The sequence below is a fragment of the Stegostoma tigrinum genome, chromosome 6 (genome assembly GCF_030684315.1).
Source record: "Stegostoma tigrinum isolate sSteTig4 chromosome 6, sSteTig4.hap1, whole genome shotgun sequence".
NCBI classification, from domain to species: Eukaryota; Metazoa; Chordata; class Chondrichthyes; order Orectolobiformes; family Stegostomatidae; genus Stegostoma; species Stegostoma tigrinum.
This window is the reverse complement of record NC_081359.1, coordinates 113,342,091-113,369,894: the sequence shown is the minus strand read 5'-3', so window position 1 is coordinate 113,369,894 and position 27,804 is coordinate 113,342,091. Positions and strand designations below refer to the sequence as shown.

General features: G+C 47.2%; 1 protein-coding gene across 1 annotated transcript in view; it reads left to right on the top strand.

The window, feature by feature from the left end:
* ilk (integrin-linked kinase) overlaps positions 1–27,804 on the top strand; it is a 78,767-nt gene that overhangs the window by 13,068 nt on the left and 37,895 nt on the right. The window contains exon 2 of the mRNA XM_048533284.1: positions 1,387–1,625. Coding sequence (XP_048389241.1) covers positions 1,387–1,625 — 239 coding nt within the window. The remainder of the gene's footprint in view (positions 1–1,386; positions 1,626–27,804) is intronic.

The following is a 27,804-nucleotide window of genomic DNA, read 5'->3' as shown; positions in this document are numbered from 1 at the left end:
CCTGCTGGGTTTCAGTCTTGTACAGAGAGGTGTGGCAAGTCAGCACGTAAGGAGCCGACGTGTTTTTTTCTAACTAACCAGATTACATTTCAGATACAGAAGCTCAGACTGACTTCTCTCTGACGAACATTGGTGAATTTGACACTGATCGAGAATCAGACGCTGAGGTAATCCCAGCACAGTGTTGAACTCCAATATCTGACTCTGTAACTCCTCATAAAGGACACATACTTAACTCTTAGCAACAACATCCTCCCACATGTCTTGTCTTCTTGATTTAAATTATAAATGTAAAGCCTAGGTTTTTTTGTTTTAGTTACTGGAAATTGCTGCAAAAACCTCTGCCACAGCAGGAACAGTCCAAAAGTCCAGTATCCTTGCCCGCTTTTGAGGTACATTTAAACCTGTATTTTATTCATTTACCTTTATCTCAAGCTGCACACACTGCTCTGGGGATTTGGAATTCCAGCATCAATGAGGTGCCAGCTCTAACAACTTCTTTTATCTCGTCCTATTCACAAATTCAAAGAGGGGACAGTAAGAAAAAACCTAAACCAAGAAAAATAGTGCTGTGTTGAGGAAAGCTGGGTTGCTTGGACTGACAGATTCTTCAGCTTGTTTGGTGCATATTCTTCCATGATGTTGATTGAAGAATAAATCTTACTTTTCTCTTTTTTAAATAGTGCTGTGGGATCATTAATATTCACCTACAAGGAGCTAATGCACACTCCACTTAATAATTTAGCCATGGTACTACACCTGCAGCAGTGTAGCCCTGTCTCATCACTAAACTGAGTGGTCTGCTAAATTTGATGCTATCTGTAGCAACTTGAAGAGAAGCGAATCGCTAGTATTGTGATTTGTAGGCAAGAGTATTATCACAGCAGAGTTCCAAGCTTCTTTTTTGAAACTTAGATTAATCTCCCGAGTAATTTGGCATCGAAAGGTGACTACTTCCACTGGAGCTGGGGGGTGGTAGCGGCGGTGCCTGTTACTCTTGTATTCCCACAGCTCTGTCAAGTGAATATGAAGATATGCTAGGAGGTAGGAGTAGGTGTTCTCGGTGACCGAGTGGGCATGAGGTCAGAAACTTAGCTCAGACTCAGAAGGGACTGCAAAGTTGTGGACAGAATGATTCATCTTCAGATACCAGGGGTGGTGATGTCAGTACTTGGGACTAGAGTTTGGGGAATGTGGGGGACTAAGTACATTGGTCTTCTTTTCTTCCCAGAACTTATCAGTACAGTTCAGGATTGAAGGGGAAAGAAACAACTTATTTGTTACATAGGTAATCCTTCTGTGGGTGATAGGAGCACACAAGAGACACCAGGTCTGTGTTATGGATAGTGCTGGTTATTGCCATTGAACCTGCCTAATTTTTTTCAGATTGGATTGTGGGTGACATTGGATTTTGCCCGTCCAGGGAGCGGTTCTGGTGGATTCTCTGGACTCATCTGGATCAACGTATTCAGGTTGTCTCCTACATCTGGTGTCCAGCAGGAGCAGAGTTGGAACAGTGAGAACAGGAAGAACAGGATGGATGACATATTTACCCAGTGCCGGGAGGGCAACGCAGTTGCAGTTCGGCTCTGGCTGGACAACACTGAAAATGACTTGAATCAGGGGTGAGTGCCGGTTTCTGACTGAACCTTCTGACTGTCTGAACAGTTTCACTTACAGCAATCTTAAAGTTGCTGCTGGAGTTATGAAATGATAATGTGATAATGTAAATCCGTTGTCCATTCAACCATCAAAGCATGTTTGCTGCCTCCTGCTCGTTGTTTCATCCTGGCCCCTCACTGCCTCTTCCCAGTCTACTGCTACCTTCACTCACTGCTTCTTCCCAGTTCCTCACTGCCTCCTGGTCCCTCGCTGTCTTCCAAATGCTCCCAGCCCCATGTCTAACCCCTGGACTACTGTCATCAAACTGAAAAGATTCTTTGTGCTTTTCTATGGCACAGAGTCTGTCCCTCTTGCACAGAAGGAAGGGGGGATAGGAAGAGAGTGATAGTCATTGGGGACTCAATAGATAGAGGGACTGATTAGAAGGTTTGCCGGGAACGAAAGAGACTCACGATTGATGTGTTACCTCCCAGGTGCCAGGGTCCGTGATGTCTTGGATCGTGTCTTTGGGGTCCTGAAGGGAGAGGGTGACCAGCCCCAAGTCGTAGTCCACATAGGCACCAACGACATAGGTAGAAAGAGGGATAGAGATGTCAGGCAGGATTTCAGGGAGCTAGGGTGAAAGCTGAGAGCTAGAACAAACAGAGTGGTTATCTCTGGTTTGTTACCCGTGCCACGTGATAGCGAGGCAAAGAACAGGGAGAGATTTCAGCTGAACACGTGGCTGCAGGGATGGTGCAGGAGGGAGGGCTTCGGGTACATGGACAATTGGGGCTCGTTCTGGGGAAGGTGGGACCTCTACAAACAGGACAGTCTCCACTTGAACCAGAGGGGCACTAATATCCTGGGTAGGAAATTCACTAGTGCTATTCGGGTGGATTTAAACCAGCTCAGAAGGGGGATGGGAAACTGAGGTGTAGTCCTAGTACACAGGAGGATGAGCGTAGGGAGGACATGGTCAGGACCTGACTGTCACAGGAGTGTGCTGGCACACAGCAAGCTGGATTGAAGTGTGTCTTTTTTAATGCCAGGAGTATCCGGAATAAGGTAGGTGAGCTTGCAGCTTGGATAGGTACCTGGGACTTTGATGTTGTGGCCATTTCGGAGACATGGATAGAGCAGGGTCAGGAATGGATGTTGCAGGTTCCAGGGTTTAGATCTTTCATTAAGGTCAGGGAAGGTTGTAAAAGAGGGGGAGGTGTGGCTTTGTTGGTCAAGGACAGTATAATAGTGGCTGAAAGAACGTTTGATGAGGACTCGTCTACTGAGGTGGTATGGGCTGAGGTTGCTGAGGAAGATTTGTTGACTGAGTCAGTATGGGTGGAAGTTAGAAACAGCAAGGGAGCAGTCACCTCACTGAGGGTTTTCTACAGACCCCCAAATAGCAGTAGGGAGATCGAAGAACTCATTGGCTGGCAGATTGTTGAAAAGTGCAAATGTAGCAGTGACCATATATATCAGCAAGGCGGCTAAACCCAAAATTCTACAACTGTAGTGTCTCCCACCCACCCTCCTCCTCTAACCTAGTTAATAAGGTAAGGTTCATTCTAAACTTTCTCTATTGAATATAAGTTTGTTATTAATTCGTTATTATTACTTGAAGTAAGCTTTCTACTTTAGTACTGAGTGGGTGTTCAGATAAGTGGGGTATGGATGCTAGGGCAGTTGCTTGCTTCTCCTGCAGAATGTGGCAGTTGGGAGATGTGGCACACGTCTCCGCTGGCTACATCTGAGCGAAGTGCACCCAACTCCAGCTCCTTGAAAACCGTGTTAGGGAAATGGAGCTAGAGCTGGGTGAACTACAGATCATTCGGGAGGCAGAGGGGGTAATTGAGAGGAGTTACCGGGAGTTGGTCACTCCTAAGGCTCAGGACAAGGATAGATGGGTTACAGTTAGGGGGAGGAAAGGGGACAGACAGACAGTGCAGAGATCCCCTGTGGGCATTCCCCTCAGCAATAAGTATACCGTTTTGGATACTGCTGGGGGGGATGACCTACCAGAGGAAAGCCATAGTAGTCAGTTCTCTGGCACTGAGCCTGACACTGTGGCAAAGAAGGGAAGGGGGCAGAATAGAAAAGTACTCGTGGTAGGGGACTGGATAGTTAGGGGAATCGACAGGAGATTTTGTGGTCAGGATCGGGATTCCCGGAAGGTATGTTGCCTCCCTGGTGCCAGGGTCTGGTACGTCTCCGATCGGGTGTATAAGGCCCTAAAAGGGGAGGGCGAACAGCCAGAAATCGTGTTACATATTGGCACTAATGATATAGCCAGAAAGAGGATTGAAGATATAAAAAGTGATTTCAGGGAGTTAAGATGGAAGCTGCAAAGCAGGACAAACAGAGTAGTGTTCTCTAGTTTACTACCGGTGCCACGAGATAGCGAGGTGAGGAACAGGGAGCGGGCGCAGCTTAACACGTGGCTGCGCAGCTGGTGTAGGAGGGAGGGCTTCAGATATGTAGATAATTGGGATGCCTTCTGGGGAAGGTGGGACCTGTACAAGAAGGACGGGTTGCATCTGAACTGGAAGGGGACCAATGTCCTGGGTGGAAGGTTTGCTCGAGTAGTTTGAGAGGGTTTAAACTAGTATGGCAGGGGGGTGGGAACCTGAGCTGTATACCGGAGGTGAGAGTTGATGCAGGTGAGGCAGTAGCAAGAGGTAGACCAGCTAGTGGGAAGGATTTTCCTGGGAAGGAACCAAGGGATCAGTTAAAGTGTGTTTGCTTTAACGCAAGGAGTGTCAGGAATAAAAGTGATGAACTTAGAGCATGGATCAGTACCTGGTGCTATGATGTTGTGGCCATAACAGAGACATGGGTTTCTCATGGGCAGGAATGGTTGCTGGATGTTCCAGGGTTTAGAACATTTAAAAAGAATAGGGAGGGGGGGGAAAAAGAGGAGGGGGTGTAGCACTACTAACCAGAGAGGATATCACAGCTACAGAAGCTTCCATTGTTGAGGAGGATCTGCCTACCGAGTCAGTATGGGTGGAAATTAGGAACAGCAAGGGAGTAGTCACCTCGTTAGGGGTTTACTACAGGCCCCCCAGTAGCAGCAGGGAGATTGAAGAAAGCATAGGTCGACAGATTTTGGAAAAGTGTGGACGTAGCAGGGTTGTTGTAATGGGTGACTTTAACTTTCCTAATATTGATTGGAACCTCCTTCAAGCAGAAGATTTGAATGGAGCTGTATTTGTAAGGTGTGTTCAGGAGGGTTTCCTAACTCAGTACGTTGACAGGCCGACGAGGGGAGAGGCCATTCTGGACTTGGTGCTGGGAAACGAGCCGGGGCAGTTATCAGATCTTGTGGTGGGAGAGCATTTTGGTGATAGTGACCATAACTGCCTCACATTCTACATAGCTATGGAGAAGGAGAGGATTGGGCAAAATGGGAGGATATTTAATTGGGGAAGAGGAAACTATGACGCGATTAGACATGAGTTAGGAAGCATGGACTGGGAGCAATTGTTCCATGGTAAGTGCACTATAGACATGTGGAGACTGTTTAAGGAACAGTTGTTGGGAGTGATGAGTAAATATGTCCCTCTGAGACAGGCAAGAAGGAGTAAGATAAAGGAACCTTGGGTGACGAGAGCGGTGGAGCTTCTTGTGAAAAGGAAGAAGGTAGCTTACATAAGATGGAGGAAGCTAGGGTCAAGTTCAGCTAGAGAGGATTACATGCAGGCAAGGGAGGAGCTCAAAAATGGTCTGAGGAGAGCCAGGAGGGGGCACGAGAAAGGCTTGGCAGAACGAATTAGGGAAAACACAAAGGCATTTTACACTTATGTGAGGAATAAGAGAATGGTTAAAGAAAGAGTAGGGCCGATCAGGGATAGCATAGGGAACTTGTGTGTGGAGTCTGAGGAGGTAGGGGAAGCCCTAAATGAGTTTTTTGCTTCTGTCTTTACGAAAGAAATGAACTTTGTAGTGAATGAAACCTTTGAAGAGCAGGTGCGCATGCTGGAATGGATAGAGATAGAGGAAGCTGATGTGCTGAAAATTTTGTCAAACATGAAGATTGACAAGTCGCCAGACCTGGACCAGATTTGTCCTCGGCTGCTTTGGGAAGTGAGAAATGCAATTGCTTCGCCACTTGCGAAGATCTTTGCATCCTCGCTCTCCAATGGAGTCGTACCTGAGGACTGGAGAGAGGCAAATGTAATTCCTCTCTTCAAGAAAGGAAGTAGGGAAATCCCCGGCAATTACAGACCAGTAAGTCTCACGTCTGTCGTCTGCAAGATGTTAGAAAGGATTCTGAGGGATAGGATTTATGACCATCTGGAAGAGCATGGCTTGATCAAATGCAGTCAACACGGCTTTGTGAGGGGAAGGTCATGCCTCACAAACCTTATCGAGTTCTTTGAGGATGTGACTAGAAAAGTTGATGAGGGTCGAGCTGTGGATGTGGTGTGTATGGACTTCAGTAAGGCATCTGATAAGGTTCCCCATTGTAGGCTCATTCAGAAGGTCAGGAGGAATGGGATACAGGGGAACTTAGCTGCTTGGATACAGAATTGGCTGGCCAACAGAAGACAGCGAGTGGTAGTAGAAGGAAAATATTCTGCCTCGAAGTCAGTGGTGAGTGGTGTTCCACAGGGCTCTGTCCTTGGGCCTCTACTGTTTGTAATTTTTATTAATGACTTGGATGAGGGGATTGAAGGATGGGTCAGCAAGTTTGCAGACGACACAACGGTTAGAGGTGTCGTTGACAGTATAGAGGGCTGTTGTAGGCTGCAGCGGGACATTGACAGGATGCAGAGATGGGCTGAGCGGTGGCAGATGGAGTTCAACCTGGATAAATGCGAGGTGATGCATTTTGGAAGGTCGAATTTGAAAGCTGAGTACAGGATTAAGGATAGGATTCTTGGCAGTGTGGAGGAACAGAGGGATCTTGGTGTGCAGATACATAGATCCCTTAAAATGGCCACCCAAGTGGACAGGGTTGTTAAGAAAGCATATGGTGTTTTGGCTTTCATTAACAGAGGGTTTGAGTTTAAGAGTCGTGAGATCTTGTTGCAGCTCTATAAAACTTTGGTTAGACCGCACTTGGAATACTGTGTCCAGTTCTGGTCGCCCTGTTATGGGAAAGATGTGGATGCTTTGGAGAGGATTCAGAGGAGGTTTACCAGGATGCTGCCTGGACTGGAGGGCTTATCTTATGAAGAGAGGTTGACTGAGCTCGGACTTTTTTCATTGGAGAAGAGGAGGAGGAGAGGGGACCTAATTGAGGTATACAAGATAATGAGAGGCATAGATAGAGTTGATAGCCAGAGACTATTTCCCAGGGCAGAAATGGCTAGCACGAGGGGTCATAGTTTTAAGCTGGTTGGAGGAAAGTATAGAGGGGATGTCAGAGGCGGGTTCTTTACACAGAGAGTTGTGAGAGCATGGAATGCGTTGCCAGCAGCAGTTGCGGAAGCAAGGTCATTGGGGTCATTTAAGAGACTGCTGGACATGTATATGGTCACAGAAATTTGAGGGTGCATACATGAGGATCAATGGTCAGCACAACATCGTGGGCTGAAGGGCCTGTTCTGTGCTGTACTTTTCTATGTTCTATGTAGCAGGGTTGTTGTTATGGGTGACTTCAACTTTCCCAATATAGATTGGAACCTCCTTAGTGCAGATGGATTGGATGGAGCCGTTTTTGTCAGGTGTGTTCAGGAGGTTTCCTTACTCAGTATGTGGACAGGCTGACGAGGGGGAGGCCATTTTGGATTTGGTGCTCGGCAATGAGCCAGGACAGGTGTCAGATCTCGTGGTGGGAGAACACTTTGGCGACAGTGACCACAACAGCCTGACATTTACCATAGCCATGGAGAGAGAAAGGAGCAGTTACCAGGGGAAGATATTTAACTGGGGTAAAGGAAACTATGACACTATCAGACAGGAGTTGGGAACATAGAACATAGAGCAATACAGCACAGTACAGGCCCTTCGGCCCTCGATGTTGTGCCGACCTGTCATACCGATCTCAAGCCCATCTAACCTACACTATTCCATGTACGTCCATATGCTTGTCCAATGATGACTTAAATGTACCTAAAGTTGGCAAACCTACCACCATTGCAGGCAAAGCGTTCCATTCCCATACTACTCTCTGAGTAAAGAAACTACCTCTGACATCTGTCCTATATCTTTCGCCCCTCAGTTTAAAGCTATGGCCTCTCGTGCTGGCCGTCACCATCCTAGGAAAAAGGCTCTCCCTATCTACCCTATCTAACCCTCTGATTATTTTATATGTTTCAATTAAGTCACCTCCCAACCTTCTTCTCTCTAATGAAAACAGCCTCAAGTCCCTCAGCCTTTCCTTGTAAGACCTTCCCTCCATACCAGGCAACATCCGAGTAAATCTCCTCTGCACCCTTTCCAAAGCTTCCACATCCTTCTTATAATGCAGTGACCAGAACTGTACACAATAGTCCAAGTGTGGCCGCACCAGAGTTTTGTACAGCTTCACCATAACCTCTTGGTTCCGGAACTCGATTCCTCTATTAATAAAAGCTAAAATACTGTATGCCTTCTTAACAGCCCTGTCAACCTGGGTGGCAACTTTCAATGATCTGTGTACATGGACACTGAGATCTCTCTGCTCATCTACGCATCCTTCGTCACTATCCACAATTCCTCCGACGTTAGTGTCGTCTGCAAATTTACTAACCCATCCTTCTACGCCCTCATCCAGGTCATTTATAAAAATGACAAACAGCAGTGGACCCAACACCGACCCTTGCGGTACACCACTAGTAACTGGTCTCCAGGATGAACATTTCCGATCAACTACCACCCTCTGTCTTCTTTCAGCAAGCCAATTTCCGATCCAAACTGCTATATCTCCCACAATCCCATTCCTCTGCATTTTGTACAATAGCCTACTGTGGGAAACCTTATCGAACACCTTGCTGAAATCCATATACACCACATCAACCGGTTTACTCTCATCTACCTGTTTGGTCACCTTCTCAACGAACTCAATAAGGTTTGTGAGGCACGACCTTCCCTTCACAAAACCGTGCTGACTATCCCTAATCAATTTATTCTTTTCTAGATGATTATAAATCCTATCCTTTATAACCTTTACCAACACTTTACCAACAACTGAGGTCAGGCTCACTGGTCTATAATTACCAAGGTTGTCTCCACTCCCCTTCTTGAACAGGGGAACCACATTTGCTATCCTCCAGTCATCTGGCACTATTCCTGTAGACAATGACGAGTTAAAGATCAATGCCAAAGGCTCGGCAATCTCCTCCCTGGCTTCCCAGAGGATCCAAAGATAAATCCCATCCGGCCCAGGGGACTTATAAATCTTCACTCTCTGAAGGATTTCTAATACCTCTTCCATGTGAAACTCAATCCCACCTAGTCTAGTAGCCTGCATCTCAGTATTCTCCTCGACAACATTGTCATTTTCTAGAGTGAATACTGTTGCAAAATATTTATTTAGCGCTTCCCCTATCCCATCTGACTCCACACACAACTTACCACGACTATCCTTGATTGGGCCTAATCTTACTACGTCATTCTTTTATTCCTTAAATATCTATAGAAAGCCTTAGGGTTTACCCTGATCCTATCCGCCGACAACTTCTCATGTCCCCTCCTGGCTCTTCTGAGCTCTCTTTAGGTCTTTCCTGGCTACCTCGTAGCCCTCAAGTGCCCTAACTGAGCCTTCCTCACAATACAGTACAGATTGGGAGCAATTGTTCCACAGAAAGGGCACAGCAGACATGTGGAGGCTGTTTAAGGAGCAGTTGTTGCGAGTGATGTATAAATTTGTTTCTTTGAGACAGGTAAGAAGGGGTAAGATTAAGGAGCCTTGGATGACGGCTACAGAGGTGCTTCTTGTCAAAAAGAAAAAGGCAGTGTACGTAAGGTGGTGGAAGCAAGGGTCTCGCACAGCTTTAGAGGATTACAGGCTTGCTCGGATGGAGCTCAAAAGTGAACTGAGGAGGGCCAGGTGGGGGCATGAAAAAGGCTTGGCAGGAAGGATTAGGGAGAACCCGAAGGCATTTTACTCATACGTGAGGAATAAGAGAATGATCAGGGAGAAGGTAGGGCTGATCAGGGATAGCGTAGGGAACTTGTGCGTGGAGTCTGAGCAGATAGGGGGAGTCCTAAATGAGATTTTTGCTTCGGTTTTCACGAAAGAAAGGGACCAGTTGTGAACGAGAACTTTGAGGAGCAGGGAAACAGGCTTGAACAGATTGAGATTGAGGAGGTTGATGTGCTGGAAATTTTGGCAAACATTAAGATTGATAAGTCCCCAGGGCCAGACCAGATTTATTTCACAGTGGTTGAGAACGCCCTTGACCGCGTCTCCCGAATTTCCCGCAACACATCCCTCACACCCCGCCCCCGCCACAACCGCCCAAAGAGGATCCCCCTCGTTCTCACACACCACCCCACCAACCTCCGAATACAACGCATCATCCTCTGACACTTCCGCCATCTACAATCCGACCCCACCACCCAAGACATTTTTCCATCTCCAGCCCTGTCTGCTTTCCGGAGAGACCACTCTCTCCGTGACTCCCTTGTTCGCTCCACACTGCCCTCCAACTCCACCACACCCGGCACCTTCCCCTGCAACCGCAGGAAATGCTACACTTGCCCCCACACCTCCCCCCTCACCCCTATCCCAGGCCCCAAGATGATTTTCCATATGAAGCAGAGGTTCACCTGCACATCTGCCAATGTGGTATACTGCATCCACTGTACCCGGTGTGGCTTCCTCTACATTGGGGAAACCAAGCGGAGGCTTGGGGACCGCTTTGCAGAACACCTCCGCTCAGTTCGCAATAAACAACTGCCCCTCCCAGTCGCAAACCATTTCCACTCCCCCTCCCATTCTTTAGATGACATGTCCATCATGGGCCTCCTGCAGTGCCACAATGATGCCACCCGAAGGTTGCAGGAACAGCAACTCATATTCTCATATTCCGCTTGGGAACCCTGCAGCCCAATGGTATCAAAGTGGACTTCACCAGTTTCAAAATCTCCCCTTCCCCAACTGCATCCCTAAACCAGCCCAGTTCGTCCCCTCCCCCCACTGCACCACACAACCAGCCCAGTTCTTCCCCTCCACCCATTGCATCCCAAAACCAGTCCGACCTGTCTCTGCCTCCCTAACCTGTTCTTCCTCTCACCCATCCCTTCCTCCCACCCCAAGCCGCACCTCCATCTCCTACCTACTAACCTCATCGCACCTCCTCGACCTGTCCGTCTTCCCTGGACTGACCTATCCCCTCCCTACTTCCCCACCTATACTCTCCTCTCCACCTATCTTCTTTTCTCTCCATCTTCGGTCCACCTCCCCCTCTCTCCCTATTTATTCCAGAACCCTCACCCCATCCCCCTCTCTGATGAAGGGTCTAGGCCCGAAACGTCAGCTTTTGTGCTCCTGAGATGCTGCTTGGCCTGCTGTGTTCATCCAGCCTCACATTTTATTATCTTGGATTCTCCAGCATCTGCAGTTCCCATTATCACTTATCCTAGGTTGCTCCAGGAGGTGAGAAAGGAGGTTGCTAAGCTGCTGGCGAAGATCTTTGCTTCCTCACTCTCCACGGGAGTCGTACCGGAAGATTGGAGGGAGGCAAATGTTGTTCCTCTTTTCAAGAAAGGGAATAGGGAAATCCCTGGAAATTACAGACCAGTCAGTCTTACATCTGTGGTCAGCAAGGTTTTGGAAAGAATTCTGAGGGATAGGATTTATGACTGTTTGGAAAAGCATAGCGTGATTAAAGGGAGTCAGCATGGCTTTGTGAGGGGCAGGTCATGCCTTACAAATCTTACTGAGTTCTTTGAGGAAGTCACGAGACAGGTTGACGAGGGTCGAGCAGTGGATGTGGTGTACGTGGACTTCAGCAAGGCATTTGATAAGGTTCCCCACGGCAGGCTCATTCATAAAGTCAGGAGATATGGGATACAGGGTGATTTGGCTGTCTGGATTCAGAATTGGTTGGCTGACAGGAGTCAGAGAGTGGTTGTAGATGGTAAGCATTTTGCCTGGAGGTCAGTGCTGATGGTGTCCCGCAGGGCTCTGTTCTTGGGCCTCTGTACTTTGTATTTTTTATAAATGACTTGGATGAGGAGATTGAGGGGTAGGTTAGTATGTTTGCTGATGACACAAAGGTTGGAGGTGCCGTTGATAGTATCGAGGGCTATTGCAGGCTTCAGTGAGACATTGACAGAATGCAGAGCTGGGCTGAGAAATGGCAGATGGAGTTCAACCTGGATAAATGCGAAGTGATGCATTTTGGGAGGTCAAACTTAAATGCTGAATATAGGATTAAAGGCAGGATTCTCGGCAGTGTGGAGGAACAGTGGGATCTTGGTGTTCAAGTGCATAGCTCCCTCAAAGTTGCCACCCAAGTGGATAAGGTTGTGAAGAAAGCATATAGTGTTTTGGCTTTCATTAACAGGGGGATCGAGTTTAAGAGCCGCGAGGTTATGCTGCACCTCTACAAAACCCTGGTGAGACCACACTTGGAATATTGTGTCCAGTTCTGGTCGCTCTATTATAGGAAAGATGTGGAGGCTTTGGAAAGGATGCAAAGGAGGTTTACCAGGATGCTGCCTGGACTGGAGGGCTTGTCTTATGAGGAGAGGTTGACTGAGCTCGGACTTTTCTCTCTGGAGAGAAGGAAGAAGAGAGGTGACTTGATCGAGGCGTACAAGGTAATGAGAGGCATTGATACAGTCAATAGCCAGACACTTTTCCCCAGGGCAGGATTGACTGCCACAAGGGGTCATCGTTTTAAGGTGTTAGGAGGAAGGTATAGAGGAGATGTCAGAGGGAGGTTCTTCACCCAGAGAGTTGTGAGCTCATGGAATAGTTTATCAGTGGTAGTCGTGGAAGCAGAGTCATTAGTGACATTTAAGCTACTGCTGGACATGCACATGGACAGCAGTGAATTGAGGGGAATGTAGTTTAGGTTATTTTATTTTTGGATTAGGATTATTCCACGGCACGACATCGTGGGCCGAAGGGCCTGTACTGTGCTGTACTTTTCTATGTTCTATGTTCTCTGTCACTGTTCCAAAGGCAGCACAGGCTTATGCAGCTACAAATTTACGCTACCGTTTCATTTTCCTTCCCTCCACCCCACCCCCTCCCTTGTCCTTGCTAGAAATACTCCTGGTATTTTAAGTAAATAGCAGCGCAATATCCTTTTCAGATTATTACTCCAAAAAAGAAATATACGTAGGCTCTTGCAGAAGAAATTACTTTGTTTTAAGATTACCCCTTAATTTGTGCACCAGTGAAATGCTTCAGCTTGGGATAATGATGAATGTTTTGAACTAGGTGAGTAATTGCAGTTAAAGGCAAAGGGTGCTAGGTTAATACCTGGGAGACGAGGGAAAGGAGGTATATGTTAATATAGTTCGGCAAACAGGAGAAGAGAGATTTGTACATATCATAACCTCCAGCTTAGATTTTCACTTGCTGTAACTATTATTTTAACATAGAATAGTACAGCACAATACAGGCCCTTCAGCCCATGATGTTGTGCCAACCTATTATCCTACTAAGATCAATCTACCCTGCATACCCGACATTTTACTATCCTCCATGTGCTTATCCAAGAGTTGCTTAAAAGTCTCTAAAGCATCCGACTCCATTACCATGGCCGGCAGCACATTCCACACGCCCACCGCACTCTGTGTGAAGAACCTACCTGAGACTTCTCCCCTATACCTTCCTCCAATCACCTTAAAATTATGTCCTCTCATAATAGTCATTTATGCCTGGGAGTTGGTGGGTATGTAAATACTGTGGAAGTACAATCAGAATTGAGTCTGTTGTTGATAGCTTGCTGTTAAATGCTCGACATGCGCATGTTGTGCACTCTCGTATAAAACTTGTGGAGAATTTAATGGAGATGGAATAGGTGGAATGTGACAGCAAATCATGTGACCCAAGTGACACAGAAAGTACCTTAAGCATCCTGCGATAACTGGTAGTCACTGATCGGGGTGTCTATTGGAGACTTGTGCTCCAAAACATTTGGAAATGAGTGATTGGGCTCAGATTGCCCATTTTGTTCATGTGACATGCTCGCAGCCCATGGACAAGCTCTGTCATCTCAATGAAAACCCCAGGGAAGGGAGGGGAATAGAACTGAAGGAAACTGGATAATTTCTCATGGACATCCTATTGAAGCTTTCTTGCTGAAATCCTGAAATAAAACAATTCACTACAATGTTGGAAATCTGAAACAAAAACAGAAAATCTGGGAGAAACTCAGCAGCACTGCAGCATCTGTGGAAAGACAAACACTGGGTCCAAAGTGAAAGCATATCAGACTCTTTTAAAGATGCTGCTGAGTTTGACAAGCATTTTCTGTTTCGATTGCTGAATTCTTTACCTAGACTTGATCCCTTTATGGATCACTTCTGGCTTTTGCTCTGCTGAAAACTGCAATGATATCCAGCCCATGCAACTTACCAACAGCTCTCCCCTTTAGTACCTACTGTCCGATGGTGTGGCACTCCCTCGATACTGACCTTCCGACAGTGCAACACTCCCTCAGCACGGACCCTGTGACTGTGCCCGCTCCCCCCAGTACTGACCCTGTGATGGTGTGGCACTCCCTCAGTACTGACTGTCTACGCAGCATTTCCTTCATAATGTTCTGAAAATGGTAACCTTGAAAATGGAATCTAGGCTTTAAGTTGGGTGTAGAAGCCATGGTCTCAGTGAGTCATTATTGAATCATGGTTCACACCTACTAAATCACAATCCATGCCTGCAGGGAAAAGAAAAAAGATGTACAAAACAGTGTGATCAGCATCTTTAGCAGTTTGGTTTGGCACTCATAACAAAAGCTTTTAAAGGAAATCCAGTGTCAGCTTTATTTTCAGGCTACATTGCTCATTAACTCTCCTGGAATTGTCTGCATGGAGCAGTAAGTTTTAAAACGTGCCCCTAAGGAAGAAGGTAACAGTGTTATTCTGATTTATGAAACTCCCACTTCCGCATATTTCAACCATTCTGTCATTCTGTTTAATATTGAGTTTGGAGTGTTGCCCAGAGCTGCAACAATTCTGCACACATTTCTAGTGATGGCTTCCTGTGATGATGTACAGATGGGTCTGTGTGGGATTGGTGACTGTTAGCTGTATTTAAGATTGTGAGGAAACAGGATGAAAATGGCAACGTTATCAAGTTATTAGCTGTCTCAGCAAAAGATGCTTATCCAGCCCCAATGCTGCCCCTGTTCTGGCAGTATTTGATGGGGTTCAATGAATGGAGGGACCTTTGCTCTATTGCGACCCCTTGGTGTCCCTGTTTTCGTACTGTTTGATGGGGACAGTGTCAAGGGATGTTTACTTCATGTTTAAAAGAGTAGAGGGAAATTTTGCTCTGTATCCAAACCTATGCTATACCCAGAATGCTTGACAGGGACAATAAAAGGGTCTGGCAAAGCTGACATTTATCACCCATCTATCATAACCTGAGAGCTAGGGAAGCCTTATCAATGAAGCAGTAACTTTAAGCTACACAGTGGCCATCTGAGAGAGTGGCTGAGAGGCCCCTAGGCTAGTGAGGGAATCAGGCTACAGTCACTCCCATTAGTCTTCATAAGGCAGCTTGTCGCCCGTGTCTACCTCTGAGCCAGGAGGCCTGTGTTTGAGCCCCACCTGCTGTAGAAGCATGATATTATCCCTGAACAGGCCGATTTTATAAAAAATTCTAGAAGTTTTACTCTGTATCTAACCCGGTGCTGTCCCTGTTTGGGGTAAGTTTGACAGGAACAGTGTAGAGTGAGCTTTACTATCAGTTTAAAAGCATAGAGCGAACAATAGTTGGAGTTGAAAAGAGTAGACGTGGCTTAACTCTGTATTTAACCATGTGTTGTCCCTTTCCTGGGAGGGTTTGATGGGAATGGTGTAGAGGCAGCTTTGCTCTGTATTTAACCTTGCGTTATCCCTGCCCTGGGAGTGTTTGACGGGTGACAAGCTGCCTTATGAAGACTAATGGGAGTGACTGCAGCCTGACTCCCTCATTAGCCTAGTGACCTCTCAGCCACTCTCTCAGATGGCCACTGTGTAGTATAAAGCTACTGCTTCATTGGTAAGGCTTCCCCAGCTCTCAGATTATGATAGATGGGTGATAAATGTCAGCTTTGCCAGATGTGCTCATAATTCCCTCAAAAAAATTCCATCTCTGATATCCTGTCACCCATTGACCAACCAGCGGGGTGTGACATTTGACATGCTAATACATGTGTTGTGACAGCTTCTCAAAGATAACCGAGAGAATCTTTAATTGTGCTATTTACCAAAATCTAACTGCTCATTCTTGCTGACACTTTTGGGGGTTTTCACTGTCCCTGTTTCCAGGGCACCCTTTCTCATCTTAAGGGCTGTACTGAGCTGTGTTTAGCTGGCTTTGCCTTGTGGTGTGCATGGCGAGTCCTCCCTGAGGAGACATGAATTGCAGTCATTCGTTCCGGTACACGGTGGGAGGGGTGATACGAACAAGAATTTGAAATGTCCATTTCTAATCTGAACGATATCAGAAAGGGTGAAGGCTTTATGGGATTCTGCTGTTTACTGCAGGAGAGAGGGATCCTTTGGCATGTTTCCTGCTGACTCTGACAATTGTCTTTGATCCACAGTCTTCTCCATTTAAGGATGTTTGGAATACTTGCAGTGAAGGTTTCTGACTGGTTAATGACGGAGTCAGCATCGGGTAACAGAAACACTGGAAGTACAGATCCACAGGGAGAAATCTATCCCACAGGAATGTATTCCTACAAACAATGCAATCAGTGTCCAGCTATAGTTTGCCCTTGTTGCAGTGCCGTCTTCCACTATGCCTTCTGCTGTTTTGTGGTCTCACATAAAATACTCTCCTGCTCTAACAGTTTTATTGGATACAGAGACTGAACTCAGACTCTCAGCACTGCCTCTCCCAGCTTCAGGCTCACAGAAGAGCAGAGCAAGACCCAGCTGATTGATCTTTGGCTCTCAGCCAATCAAGGCCGGTCAGGACTGAGGGACAGCTATGCTGTCAGGCAGTTAATTCAGAAGGAGCGCCGCACTGTCGGAGGGCCAGCGCCGAGGGAGCGCCGCACTGTCGGAGGGCGAGCGCCGCACTGTCGGAGGGTCGGAGGGTCAGTACTGAGGGAATGCCGCATGTTACAGGGCCAGAACTGAGGGAGTGCAGCTCTGTCAGAGGGTCAGTTCACTGAGTGAGGAGCTGTCATAGGGTGCACACATCACCGTCATTTTCGCAATACTGAACCTCAATGATTGAGTCTGTTTGATGTTGGTATTTGATTGAAGGAGGTTTTGGTTGAACAATTTTCCATCTGATAGATTACCTCCTCAGCTGTGAGTGGTTCTTTCGAGGTATTGTGCAGAATTAACACGAAGAAAATGCCTTTGGAGGTTTGTTTGATGATACCGCTTTGTTTGACCCTAGCCTTGTCTAAGAAAGGGCATGTGGTGGTTCTGTTGGTGAAGTCCATGTGGACTATGAATTTTACCGCTATCGTCAGAGGGCCAGCTCAGCCTTCAACTGACTATAGAAACCAGCTTTTGAAATGAGGATTTTAAGAGAAGGCAATGGTAATGTCATGGGGCTAGTCATTAGGAAGCTCGGGCTAATATGCTGGGGACATGGATTTCAATCACACCATGGTAAATGGTGAAATTTGAATTCAATAAAAATCTGTAACAAAATTTTATTAACCACGTAATTGCAGTTAATTGTCATTTAAAAACTCATCTACTTCACTCATGTCCTTAAGGGAAGGAAATAAGCCATCCTTATCTGGTCTGACTGCAGATTCTCTTCAAGGCCCACTGGGAAATTAGGGGAATGGGCAAGAAATGCTGGTCTTACCAGTAATGTCCAAATCCCACAGGAGAATTAAAAAAAGTCCAACCTAGATGCAGATCATATTTTCTCACCAGCAAAATAAATGAACAGTACAGCACAGAAACAGGCGCTTTGGCCCTCCAAGCCAGCACTGACATATTTTGGCCTTTTATACTAAAACTGTCTTCACTTACAGGATCCATATCTCTATATCCGCTCCCTTTTCATGTACTTGTCCGGTGCTTCTGGATTGTTGCAGTCCTGTTTGCTTCCAACACCACCTCTGGCAGCGCATTCCAGGCACTCACCAGCCTTTTGTGTGAAAAACCCGCCTCGCACATCTCTTTTAAGCATCCCTTCTCACAGCTTGAACCTGTGTCCCCGAGTAACGGACCCCTCCACCCTGGGAAAAAGCCTCCTACTTTCCACTTGATCCATACCATTCACAATCTTACAGACTTTTTTTGAATCAGAGATAATGGGAACTGCAGATGCTTGAGAATCCAAGATAATAAAGCGTGAAGCTGGATGAACACAGCAGGCCAAGCAGCATCTCGGGAGCACAAGAGCTGACATTTCGGGCCTAGAAGTCGCCTCTCATCTTCGTGGATCCCAGTAAAAACAAACCTAGTCTATCCAATCCTTCTTCACAACTAAAATCCCCCATACCAGGCAATATCTTTTTCTGTACCTTCTGCAAAGCATCCACATCCTTCTGGTAGTGTGGTAACCAGAACTGTACACAATATTCCAAGTGTGGCCTAACTAAAGTTCTATAAAGCTGCTGCATAACTTGTCTAACCTTATGCTTAATGTCTCTTCCAATGATGTGCAGGTGCCGGTGTTGGACCGTGGTGGCAAAAATCACACAATACCAGGTTATAGTCCAGCAGGTTTATGTAAAGCCAAAAGCTTTCGGAGTGTTTCCCCTTCGTCAGGTGCCAGGTATCACTGACACCTGAAGAAGGTGCAAGATTCCGAAAGCTTGTGTCTTCATGTACACCTATTGGACTATGACCCGGTGCCATGTGCTTTTTGACATTCCAAGAAGGCAAGCAGGCCATAAACCTTTTTTACTACTTTATCTTCCTGTGCTGCCACCTTCAGTGATCTGTGTACTTGCACACCCAGATCCCTCTGCATTTCCAAATAAAAATCTGTAACATTTCATTAACCATGTAATCATGGCCCATTGTCGTAAAAACTCATGTCCTTATGGGAGGGAAATAAGCCATCCTTATCTGGTCTGACTGCAGGCTGTCAACAAGGAACTCAAGGGCACTGCTGTCTCACGGTGCCAGGGACCCAGGTTCAGTTCCACCCTTAGGCAACTGACTGTGTGAAGTTTGCAGGTTTCCCCATGTCTGCGTGGGTTTCCTTCGGGTGCTCTAGTTTCCTCCCACAGTCCAAAGGTGTGAATGCTGGGTACTAAGTTGCATGCAGTATCCAGGGGTGTGTAAGTTAGGGTGGATTAGCCATGGGAGGTGTAAGGCTACAGGGAAAAGGGTAGGGGAATGGGTCTGGATGGGATGCTCTTTGGAGGGGCGGTGCGGACTTGTTGGGGCAATTGGCCTTTCCCACACTGTGGGCAGTCTATGATGTCAGTACGCCTAAGGGTTCTGCCATTCACTGTATAATTTCCACCTGGACTCAACCTCCCAAAATGCATCACGACACATTTGTCCAGATTAACTCATAATACCATTCTACTGCCCATGCCTCCAACCAACCTATACCCTACCGTGTCCTCTGACAGTCCTCCTCACTCTCTGCAACTCCACTAATCTTCGTATCATCTGCAAACTTACGAATTAGATCGGCTCCGTTTTCCTCCAAATCACTTATGTGGAGCACAAACAGCAGAGGTCCCAGCACTGATCCCTGTGGAACACCAATAGTCACAGCCCTCCATTCTGAAAGGTATCCTTCCATCGCTACCCTATGCCTCCTTTGACTGAGCTAGAAATGGAAACATCTTGCCAGCTCACCCCTCATAATATGTGACTTCATCTTTTGTACCAGTTTGTCATGAGGGACCCTGTCAAAAGCTTTACTGAAGTCCATGTAGACACTACCGATCACTTTTCCCTCATCAATAATTCTGTCACGTCCTCAAAAATCTCCATCAAGTTACTGAGCACGACTTCCCCTGCACAAAACCATGTTGTGTATCATTAATAAATGGATTTGCTTCTAAATATGTATCGATCTTGTCCCTGAGAATCTTTTCCAATATTCCCGTCCCACCGACATGAGACTCATAGGCCTGTCATTTCCGGGATTATCCCTGCTACCCTTTTTAAACAATGGCACAATATTGACTATTCTCCAGTTCTCTGGCAACTCGCCTGTGGCCAAAGATGATATGAAGATATCTGTCAATGCTCCAGCATTTTGTTCTCTCGCCTCCCTCAGTATTCTGGGATAGATCCCATCAGAACCTGGGGACTTATCTACCTTAATACTTTATAGACAGACAACACCTCTTCCTTTGTAATAGCAACTCAACACTCCCTTTCCTGAGATCATCCTCCCATCAATTCCTTCTCTTTGGTGAATACCGACACAAAGTATTTGAGTGGGACCTCACCTATCTCTTCAGGCTTCACACATAGATTCCCTCCTTTGTCCTTGAGTGGGGGAACCTTTCCCTGGCTACCCTGTTGCTTTTTATATATGTATAAAAAGCCTGGGGATTCTCCTTAATCCTGTTTTCTAACAATTTTTCATGACCCCTTTTAGCCCTTCTCATTCCTTGTTTAAGTTCTTCCCTACTTTCCTCTCATACTTTTTAAGACTAGATTCCCTACAGTGTGGAAACAGGCCCTTCGGCGCAACAAGTCCACCCTGCTCCTTGCATCATCCCACCCAGACCCATCCCCCTATAACCCACACACCCCTGAACACTACAAGCTATTTAGCATGGCCAATCCACCTAGCCTGCACATCTTTGGACTGTGGGAGGAAACCGGAGCGCCCGTAGGAAACACACACAGACACGGGGAGAATGTGCAAACTCCACACAGACAATCGCCCGAGGCTGAAATCGAACCCGGGTCCCTGGCGCTGTGAGGCTGCAGTGCTAACCACTGAGCCACCATGCCGCCCTACTTCTAGGGCTTTGTCAGTTCCCATCCTCCTAGATCTTACGTACCCTTCCTTTTTCTTTCTGACCAAGGTCATAACATCCCCAGCCATCTGAGGTTCACATAATTTGCCATGCCTCCCGCTTGTTATTGCAGAAACATGCTGCTCTGAACTTTTCTCAACTGCTTTTTGAAATACTCCCATATGTCCGATATAGATTTACCCTCAAACAGCTGCCTCTAATCAATATTGTCTAGTTCCTGCCTAATACTATTGTAGATACCTTCACCTAGTATAACACCTTCGCACGAAGACTTCAGTTATCCCTATCCATGAGCATCTTAAAACTCATGGTATTATGATCACCACTCCCACGGAAACTTCACTCACCTGGACGGGCTCATTTCCCAAAACCAGGTCCAGTAAAACCCCTTCCCTGGTTGGACTGTTTACATGTTGTGTCAGGAATCCCCCCTGAATGATCCTTACACATTCTGCCCCATCCAAGCCCCTAGGACAAAGAGAGTCCCAATTAATACAAGGTAATTGGAAATCACCCACCACAACAACCCTGCTGTTTTTACATCTGTCTAAAATCTGTCTACATATTCTCTCCTCTATCTGCCTCTTGCTGTTGGGAGGCCTGTAGTAGACCCACAGCATTATGATTTCATCTTTCCTATTCCTCAGTTCTGCATGTGTCCTCTGATGTATTCTCCCTCAGTACAGCTGTGAGATACTCCTTCACCGGTAATGCAATTCCCCCACCTCTTTTACCTCCCTTTCTATCATACCTGAAACGTCTCAATCCTCAGACATTCAGCTGCTGGACCTGTCCTTCTTTCAGCCAAGTTTCTAATTGCAATAATGTTATAGTTCCAAATACTAACCAAAGCTCTAAGTTTATCTAGATGAACACAGCAGGCCAAGCAGCATCAAAGGAGCAGGAACGCTTGACGTTGCGATTCGAGACGTTTTGATTCGAGACCTTTCTTCAGAAATTGGGGAGGGTAAGGGGATTCTGAAATAAATAGGGAGACAGGGGGAGGTGGTAGAAGATGGATAAAGGAGAAGATAGCTTGAGAGGAGACAGATAGGTCAAAGAGGCGGGGTTAGAGCCAGTGTAGGTGAACATAGGTGGGGAGTTAGGGAGGGGTTAGTTCGGTCCAGGGAGGACAGACAGGCTGTAGGTAATCTAATCTAAGGAGGTGGGATGACATTAGTGGGTAGGCGATGGGGGTGGGGTTTGAGGTGGGAGGAATGGTTAGGGAGGTGGGGGCTAGCTGGGCTGGTTTTGGCATGTGATCGGGGGAGGGGTGATTTTGAAGCTTGTGAAGTCCACATTGATACCCTTGGGCTGCAGGGTTCCCAAACGAAATATGAGATGCTGTTCCTGCATCTTTCAGGTGGCATCATCATGGCAATGCAGGAGGGCCAGGATGGACATATCATCCGAGGAGTGGGGTGGGTGTGGGGGAGTTAAAATTGTTCACGACTGGCAGGTGTAGTTATTTATTGTGAACTAAGTGTAGGTGTTCCGCAAAGCGGTCCCCAAGCCTCCACTTGGTTTCCTTGATTGTAGAGGAGGACACAATGGGAACAGCGGGTACAGTATATCACATTAACAGATGTGCAGGTGAACATCTGTTTGATGTGAAAAGTCTTTTTAGGGCCTGGGATAGGGATGAGGTGGGAGGTATAGGGGCAGGTGTAGCACTTCCTGCGGTTGCAGGGAAAAGTGCCGGGGGTGGTGGGGCTGGAGGGCAGTGCAGACGGACAAGGGAGGCACGAGAAAGTGGGGGATTGTTTTGGTTATTATTGCGGATGGAGGTGTGGGGGATACATTCGAGGTCATTCTCGACCACTGCGAGGGGGAAGTTGTGGTTTTTGAAAAAAGAGGACATCTGGGATGTTCGGGAGTGGAATGCCTCATCTCGGGAGCAGGTGCGGCGGAGGCAAAGGAATTGGGTATAGGGGATGGCATTTTTACAGGAAGGTGGGTAGGAGGAGGAATATTCTAGGTAGTTGTGGGAGTCAGTAGGCTTAAAATGGATATAGGTTTCCAGGTAGTTGCCAGAGATGGAGACAGAGAGATCCAGGAAGGAGAGAGAGTTGTCACAGATGGTCCACGTAAACTTAAGGCTGGGGGGAAGTGTTGGTGATGAACTGTTCGAGCTCCTTATGGAACACGAGGCAACACCGAAACAATCATCAGTGTAACGGAGGAAGAGATGGGGGATAGAGCCAGTGTAGGTGCGGAAGAAGGATTGTTCCACATAACCTACAAAGAGGCAGGCAAAGCTTGGGCCTATGCGGGTGCCCATGGCCACCCCCTTTGCCCATAGGAAGTGGGAGGAATCGAAAGAGAAGTTGTTGAGGGTGAGGACGAGTTTGGATAAGCAGATGAGGCTGTCACTGGAGGTGATCTGTTCGGGCCTGCGGGACAGGAAGAAGCAGAGGGCCTTTAGGCCATCTGCATGGGGAATGCAGGTGTATAGGGACCGGACATCCATAGTAAAAATGAGGTGTTGGGGAACGGGGAATTGGAAGTTCTGGAGGAGGTGGAGAGTATGGGTGGTGTCTCAGACGTAGGTAGGGCATTCCTGGACCAAGGGGGAGAAAATGGAGTCCAGATAGGTGGAGATGAGTTTGGTGGGGTAGGAACAGGTGGAGACAATGGGTTGACAAGGGCAGGCGGGTTTGTGGATTTTGGGAAGGAGATAGAAGTGAGTGATGCGGGTTTGGGGAACAATAAGGTTGGAGGCTGTGGGTGGGAGGTCACCTGAGGTGATGAGGTTGTGGATGGTTTGGTGCTCAGGGATGGGGTCCTGATCAAGGGGGCGATAAGAGGAGGGGTCAGAGAGCTGGCGTCTGGCCTTGGCGATGGAAACCACTATCCATTTTAAGCCGACCAACTCCCACAACTACCGAGAATATTCCTCCTCTCACCCACTTGCTGTAAAAAGGCCATCCTCTATTCCCAATTCCTTCGCCTCTGCCACATCTGCTCCCAAGGTGAGGCATTCCACTCCTGAACATCCCAGATGTCCTCTTTTTCCAAAAACCACAACATCCCCCCCATCAGTAGTCAAGGACGCCCTCGACCGTGTCTCCCGCATTTCTCGCAACTCATCCCTCACAACCCACTATCTGCAATAATAACCAAAATAGAATCCCCCTCGTCCTCACGTACCACCCCACCAACCTCCGGATCCAACGCATCATCCTCTGACATCTCCGCCATCTACAATCTGACCCCACTACCAAAGACCCTTAAGTGCTTTCCGGAGGGACCACTCTCTCCGTGACTCCCTTGTCTGCTACACACGCCCTCCAGCCCCACCACCCCTGGCACTTTTCCCTGGGAACCCTGCAGCTTAAGGGTATCAATGTGGACTTCACAAGCTTCAAAATCACCCCTCCCCCAACCACATGCCAAAACTAGCCCAGCTCCTCCCCGTCTCCCTAACCATTCCTCCCACCTCAAGCCCAACCCCCATCTCCTACCCACTAACCTCATCCCGCCCCCTGACCTGTCTGTCCTCCCTGGACTGACCTATCCCCTCCCTAACTCCCCACCTACATTCACCTACACTGGCTCTAACCCTCCTCTTTCACGTGTCTGTCACCTCTCAACCTATCTTCTCCTTTTATCCATCTTCTATCAGCCTCCCACGTCTCCCTATTTATTTCAGAATCCCCTTCCCCTCCTCCATTTCTGAAGAAGGGTCCCGACCTGAAACGTCAAGCTTTCATGCTCCTCTGCTGCTTGACCTGCTGTGTTCATCCAGCTCCACACCATGTTAGCTCAGATTCTCCAGCATCAGCAGCTCCTACTATCTCTGTGACTATAAAGACAGCTTGTTCCTCCTCTGGAATAAATAGTCAGTTTCCACTTCTGTCTCAGCCTTCTTTCATCCTCCCTACCGGAAACTCTCTCCCTTCTTCCTTCTCTACCTCCTACCAGAGCACCAGCCACCTGTCCCTCTCTTTCCATTGTTCCTGGTCTTCCCTCCCTGCAGACCCCAACCCAGTTTCCTTCATTGCCACCTGAGTCTCTAGCTTACCGTCACTCCTGGCCCTTTGGAAGGCCCTCCCACCCGAGCCCCTTCTCTCTCTACCCCTCCCTCTGAGTCTTTGCCAGGCTTGCTGACTGTAATGCAAGCCTTTACATATCGGTATAAAATGATCTAGTATGGAAGTATCAAAATCTATTTTGGTTGCGACCTTCTGAAGTGCGAGAATGGAACAGCTGTGTGCTCTTTTGCACACTTGTGTAGAGACTGTGTGTGTGCTGGAGAGAGAGGGAGAGACTGAGACTGTCTCCAGTATCCAATTGCCCAGACAAGCTGGCACCCTGTTAGTGCTTGACTGATAGCACCGAATTGGAGAGTTTATCTGGAGCACAATGTGCTGTCTCTCCAGTATGGAGTTGGAAGTTATGGACTGAGCTGTACATGGTGAAATTGGGGTGAAGGTGCAACTTTTCAGGGAGGGGAGTGGTGAGGATGAGGTGAGGGCCATGGATTCCAGTCTTCAACAGGAATCTCATCAATCTGCAGTGAGAATGCTCTGGTCTTAGGAAATTAAATGGCGGTAGGAGTGGAGGCATCAAAGTATGAATTAAAATGCAATTTGAGGCTCCTCCCTTTGTACTTATGGATGCAGTTGGATCCTGTGTTTTTAACTGGTGTGTGTTTAAGACTTTTATGAGTGTAAGACCACAGTACAGGTAGGAATTAGAACATAGAACATAGAACAGTACAGCACAGAACAGGCCCTTCAGCCCACAATGTTGTGCCGACCATTGATCCTCATGTATGCACCCTCAAATTTCTGTGACCATATACATGTCCAGCAGTCTCTTAAATGACCCCAATGACCTTGCTTCCACAACTGCTGCTGGCAACGCATTCCATGCTCTCACAACTCTCTGCGTAAAGAACCTGCCTCTGACATCCCCTCGATACTTTCCACCAACCAGCTTAAAACTATGACCCCTCGTGCTAGCCATTTCTGCCCTGGGAAATAGTCTCTGGCTATCAACTCTATCTATGCCTCTCATTATCTTGTATACCTAAATTCATTAGCTGTTGGCAGTTGCAGCTCAGCACCTCGTCCAGGCTGAGTTCCTGCCATGTAGTCCTGGCTGCTTGCCCCCAGCACTGAGGGAGTGTGTGTGACAGGATGCTGTAGTCACATTCTCCAAGTATATCAGTTACTTGGCAAATCTGTTTCCCCAACATGCCTGTGAAAGAAGGAGCGCTGGATATACCTCTGTAGGGAACAAATTCTTGGGGATAAAGCAAGGAACACGTTGGCTGCCAGGAGGTATGGGGTTTTGCACAGTGGTAAGTTGAGTGGGATTATCAAACTGATAAGAGCATTGAGGTTGATGCTGGGGTTTGGGTATGGATTGCAGGGAGGTCACTGGAAAGACAATGTGAGTGTGTACTGCTCTGCTGTAAACATGGGGACGAATACCGCAAAAAAGAGGACGATCCTGCAAAATCTGTCACAGTGAGTCACACTGCACCAATCAGCTGATTGCGAAAGGTTGGCTTCTTTCCATTTCAGGTGAAGGCTGCTTCATAAGTTGAGGCTCTGCCTTGTTCCTCTTTAAAAATGGCTGTGTGACCACAGTTTGCAGTTTCCTTTTTGTTTTGTGCAGTCATTGAGTGTGTTCATTGAAGAATACTGTGGTAGAGGGAGAGCACCAGTCAAATTTCACAAATGTGATTTGATTGGTTGTCAAAGAATATAGCAGCGTATCAATCATTTGGAAAGTTGGGTGGAGAAATAGCAGATGGAGCTTAATCTGGACAAGTGTGAGGTGATGCATTTTGGGAGATCAAATGCAACAGGAAAGCACACAATAAATGGCAGGACTCTTAGCATTGATATACAGAGGGACCTTGGGATGGCAGTCCATAGCTGCCTGAAAGGGCCAACACAAGTGGATAAGGTGCTAAAGAAGGTATATGGCATGCTTGTCTTCATTAGCCAAGGCACTGAGTATAAAAGTTGGCAGGTCATATTGCAGCTTTATAAGACTTCAGTTCGGACACATGCAGTGTATTGTGTGTCATTCTGGTCGCCACACTATATGAAGGATGTGGTAGGTTTGGAGAGGTCCAGAAGAGGTTTCAAGATAATAAAATGTGAGGCTGGATGAACACAGCAGGCCAAGCAGCATCTCAGGAGCACAAAAGCTGACGTTTCGGGCCTAGACCCTTCATCAGAGAGGGGGATGGGGGGAGGGAACTGGAATAAATAGGGAGAGAGGGGGAGGCGGACCGAAGATGGAGAGTATTACAAGAGAGTTGCAATGGGAGAGAGATTCCCTGAGGTTGGTCCGGAGGGAGGAGGGTAACTTCTTCAGGTTAGGCATCCCTGGAAGAGGCTTCGCAGTGAGGTTAAAATAGTATCAGAGATAATGGGAACTGCAGATGCTGGAGATTCCAAGATAATAAAATGTGAGGCTGGATGAACACAGCAGGCCAAGCAGCATCTCAGGAGCACAAAAGCTGACGTTTCGGGCCTAGACCCTTCATCAGAGAGGGGGATGGGGGGAGGGAACTGGAATAAATAGGGAGAGAGGGGGAGGCGGACCGAAGATGGAGAGTATTACAAGAGAGTTGCAATGGGAGAGAGATTCCCTGAGGTTGGTCCGGAGGGAGGAGGGTAACTTCTTCAGGTTAGGCATCCCTGGAAGTGTTCATCCAGCCTCACATTTTATTATCTTGGAATCTCCAGCATCTGCAGTTCCCATTATCTCCAGAAGAGGTTTACCAGGATGTTGCCTGGATTGGAGTGTTTTAGCTATAAGGAGAGATTGGATACACTACAGCATCAGAGGCTGAGGAGTGACCTAATAGCAGTAAATGAAATTACAAGAGGTGTTGATAGGGAGGATAGTCGGATCCTTTTTCCCAGGATGGAAATGTCAAATAGTAAGGGGCATTGGTTTAAAGTGGGAGGGGGAAAGTTTAAAGGAGATGTGCGAGGAAAGTTTTTTTTTACACAAGAGCGTGGTAGGTGCCTGAAATGCATTACCGGAGGAGGTGGTTGAAGCAGATATGTTCACAAAGTTTAAGAGGCATTTAGACAGATACAAGACCAGGCAGGGAATACAGAGATACGGACCGTGTGCAATCATTTGGGATTAGTTTAGAATGGCATCGTGGTCAGCACAGACATGCTGGGCCAAAGGGTTTGTTCCTGTGCTGTACTGTTCTGTGTTCTAATGTAGTTGGCATCAC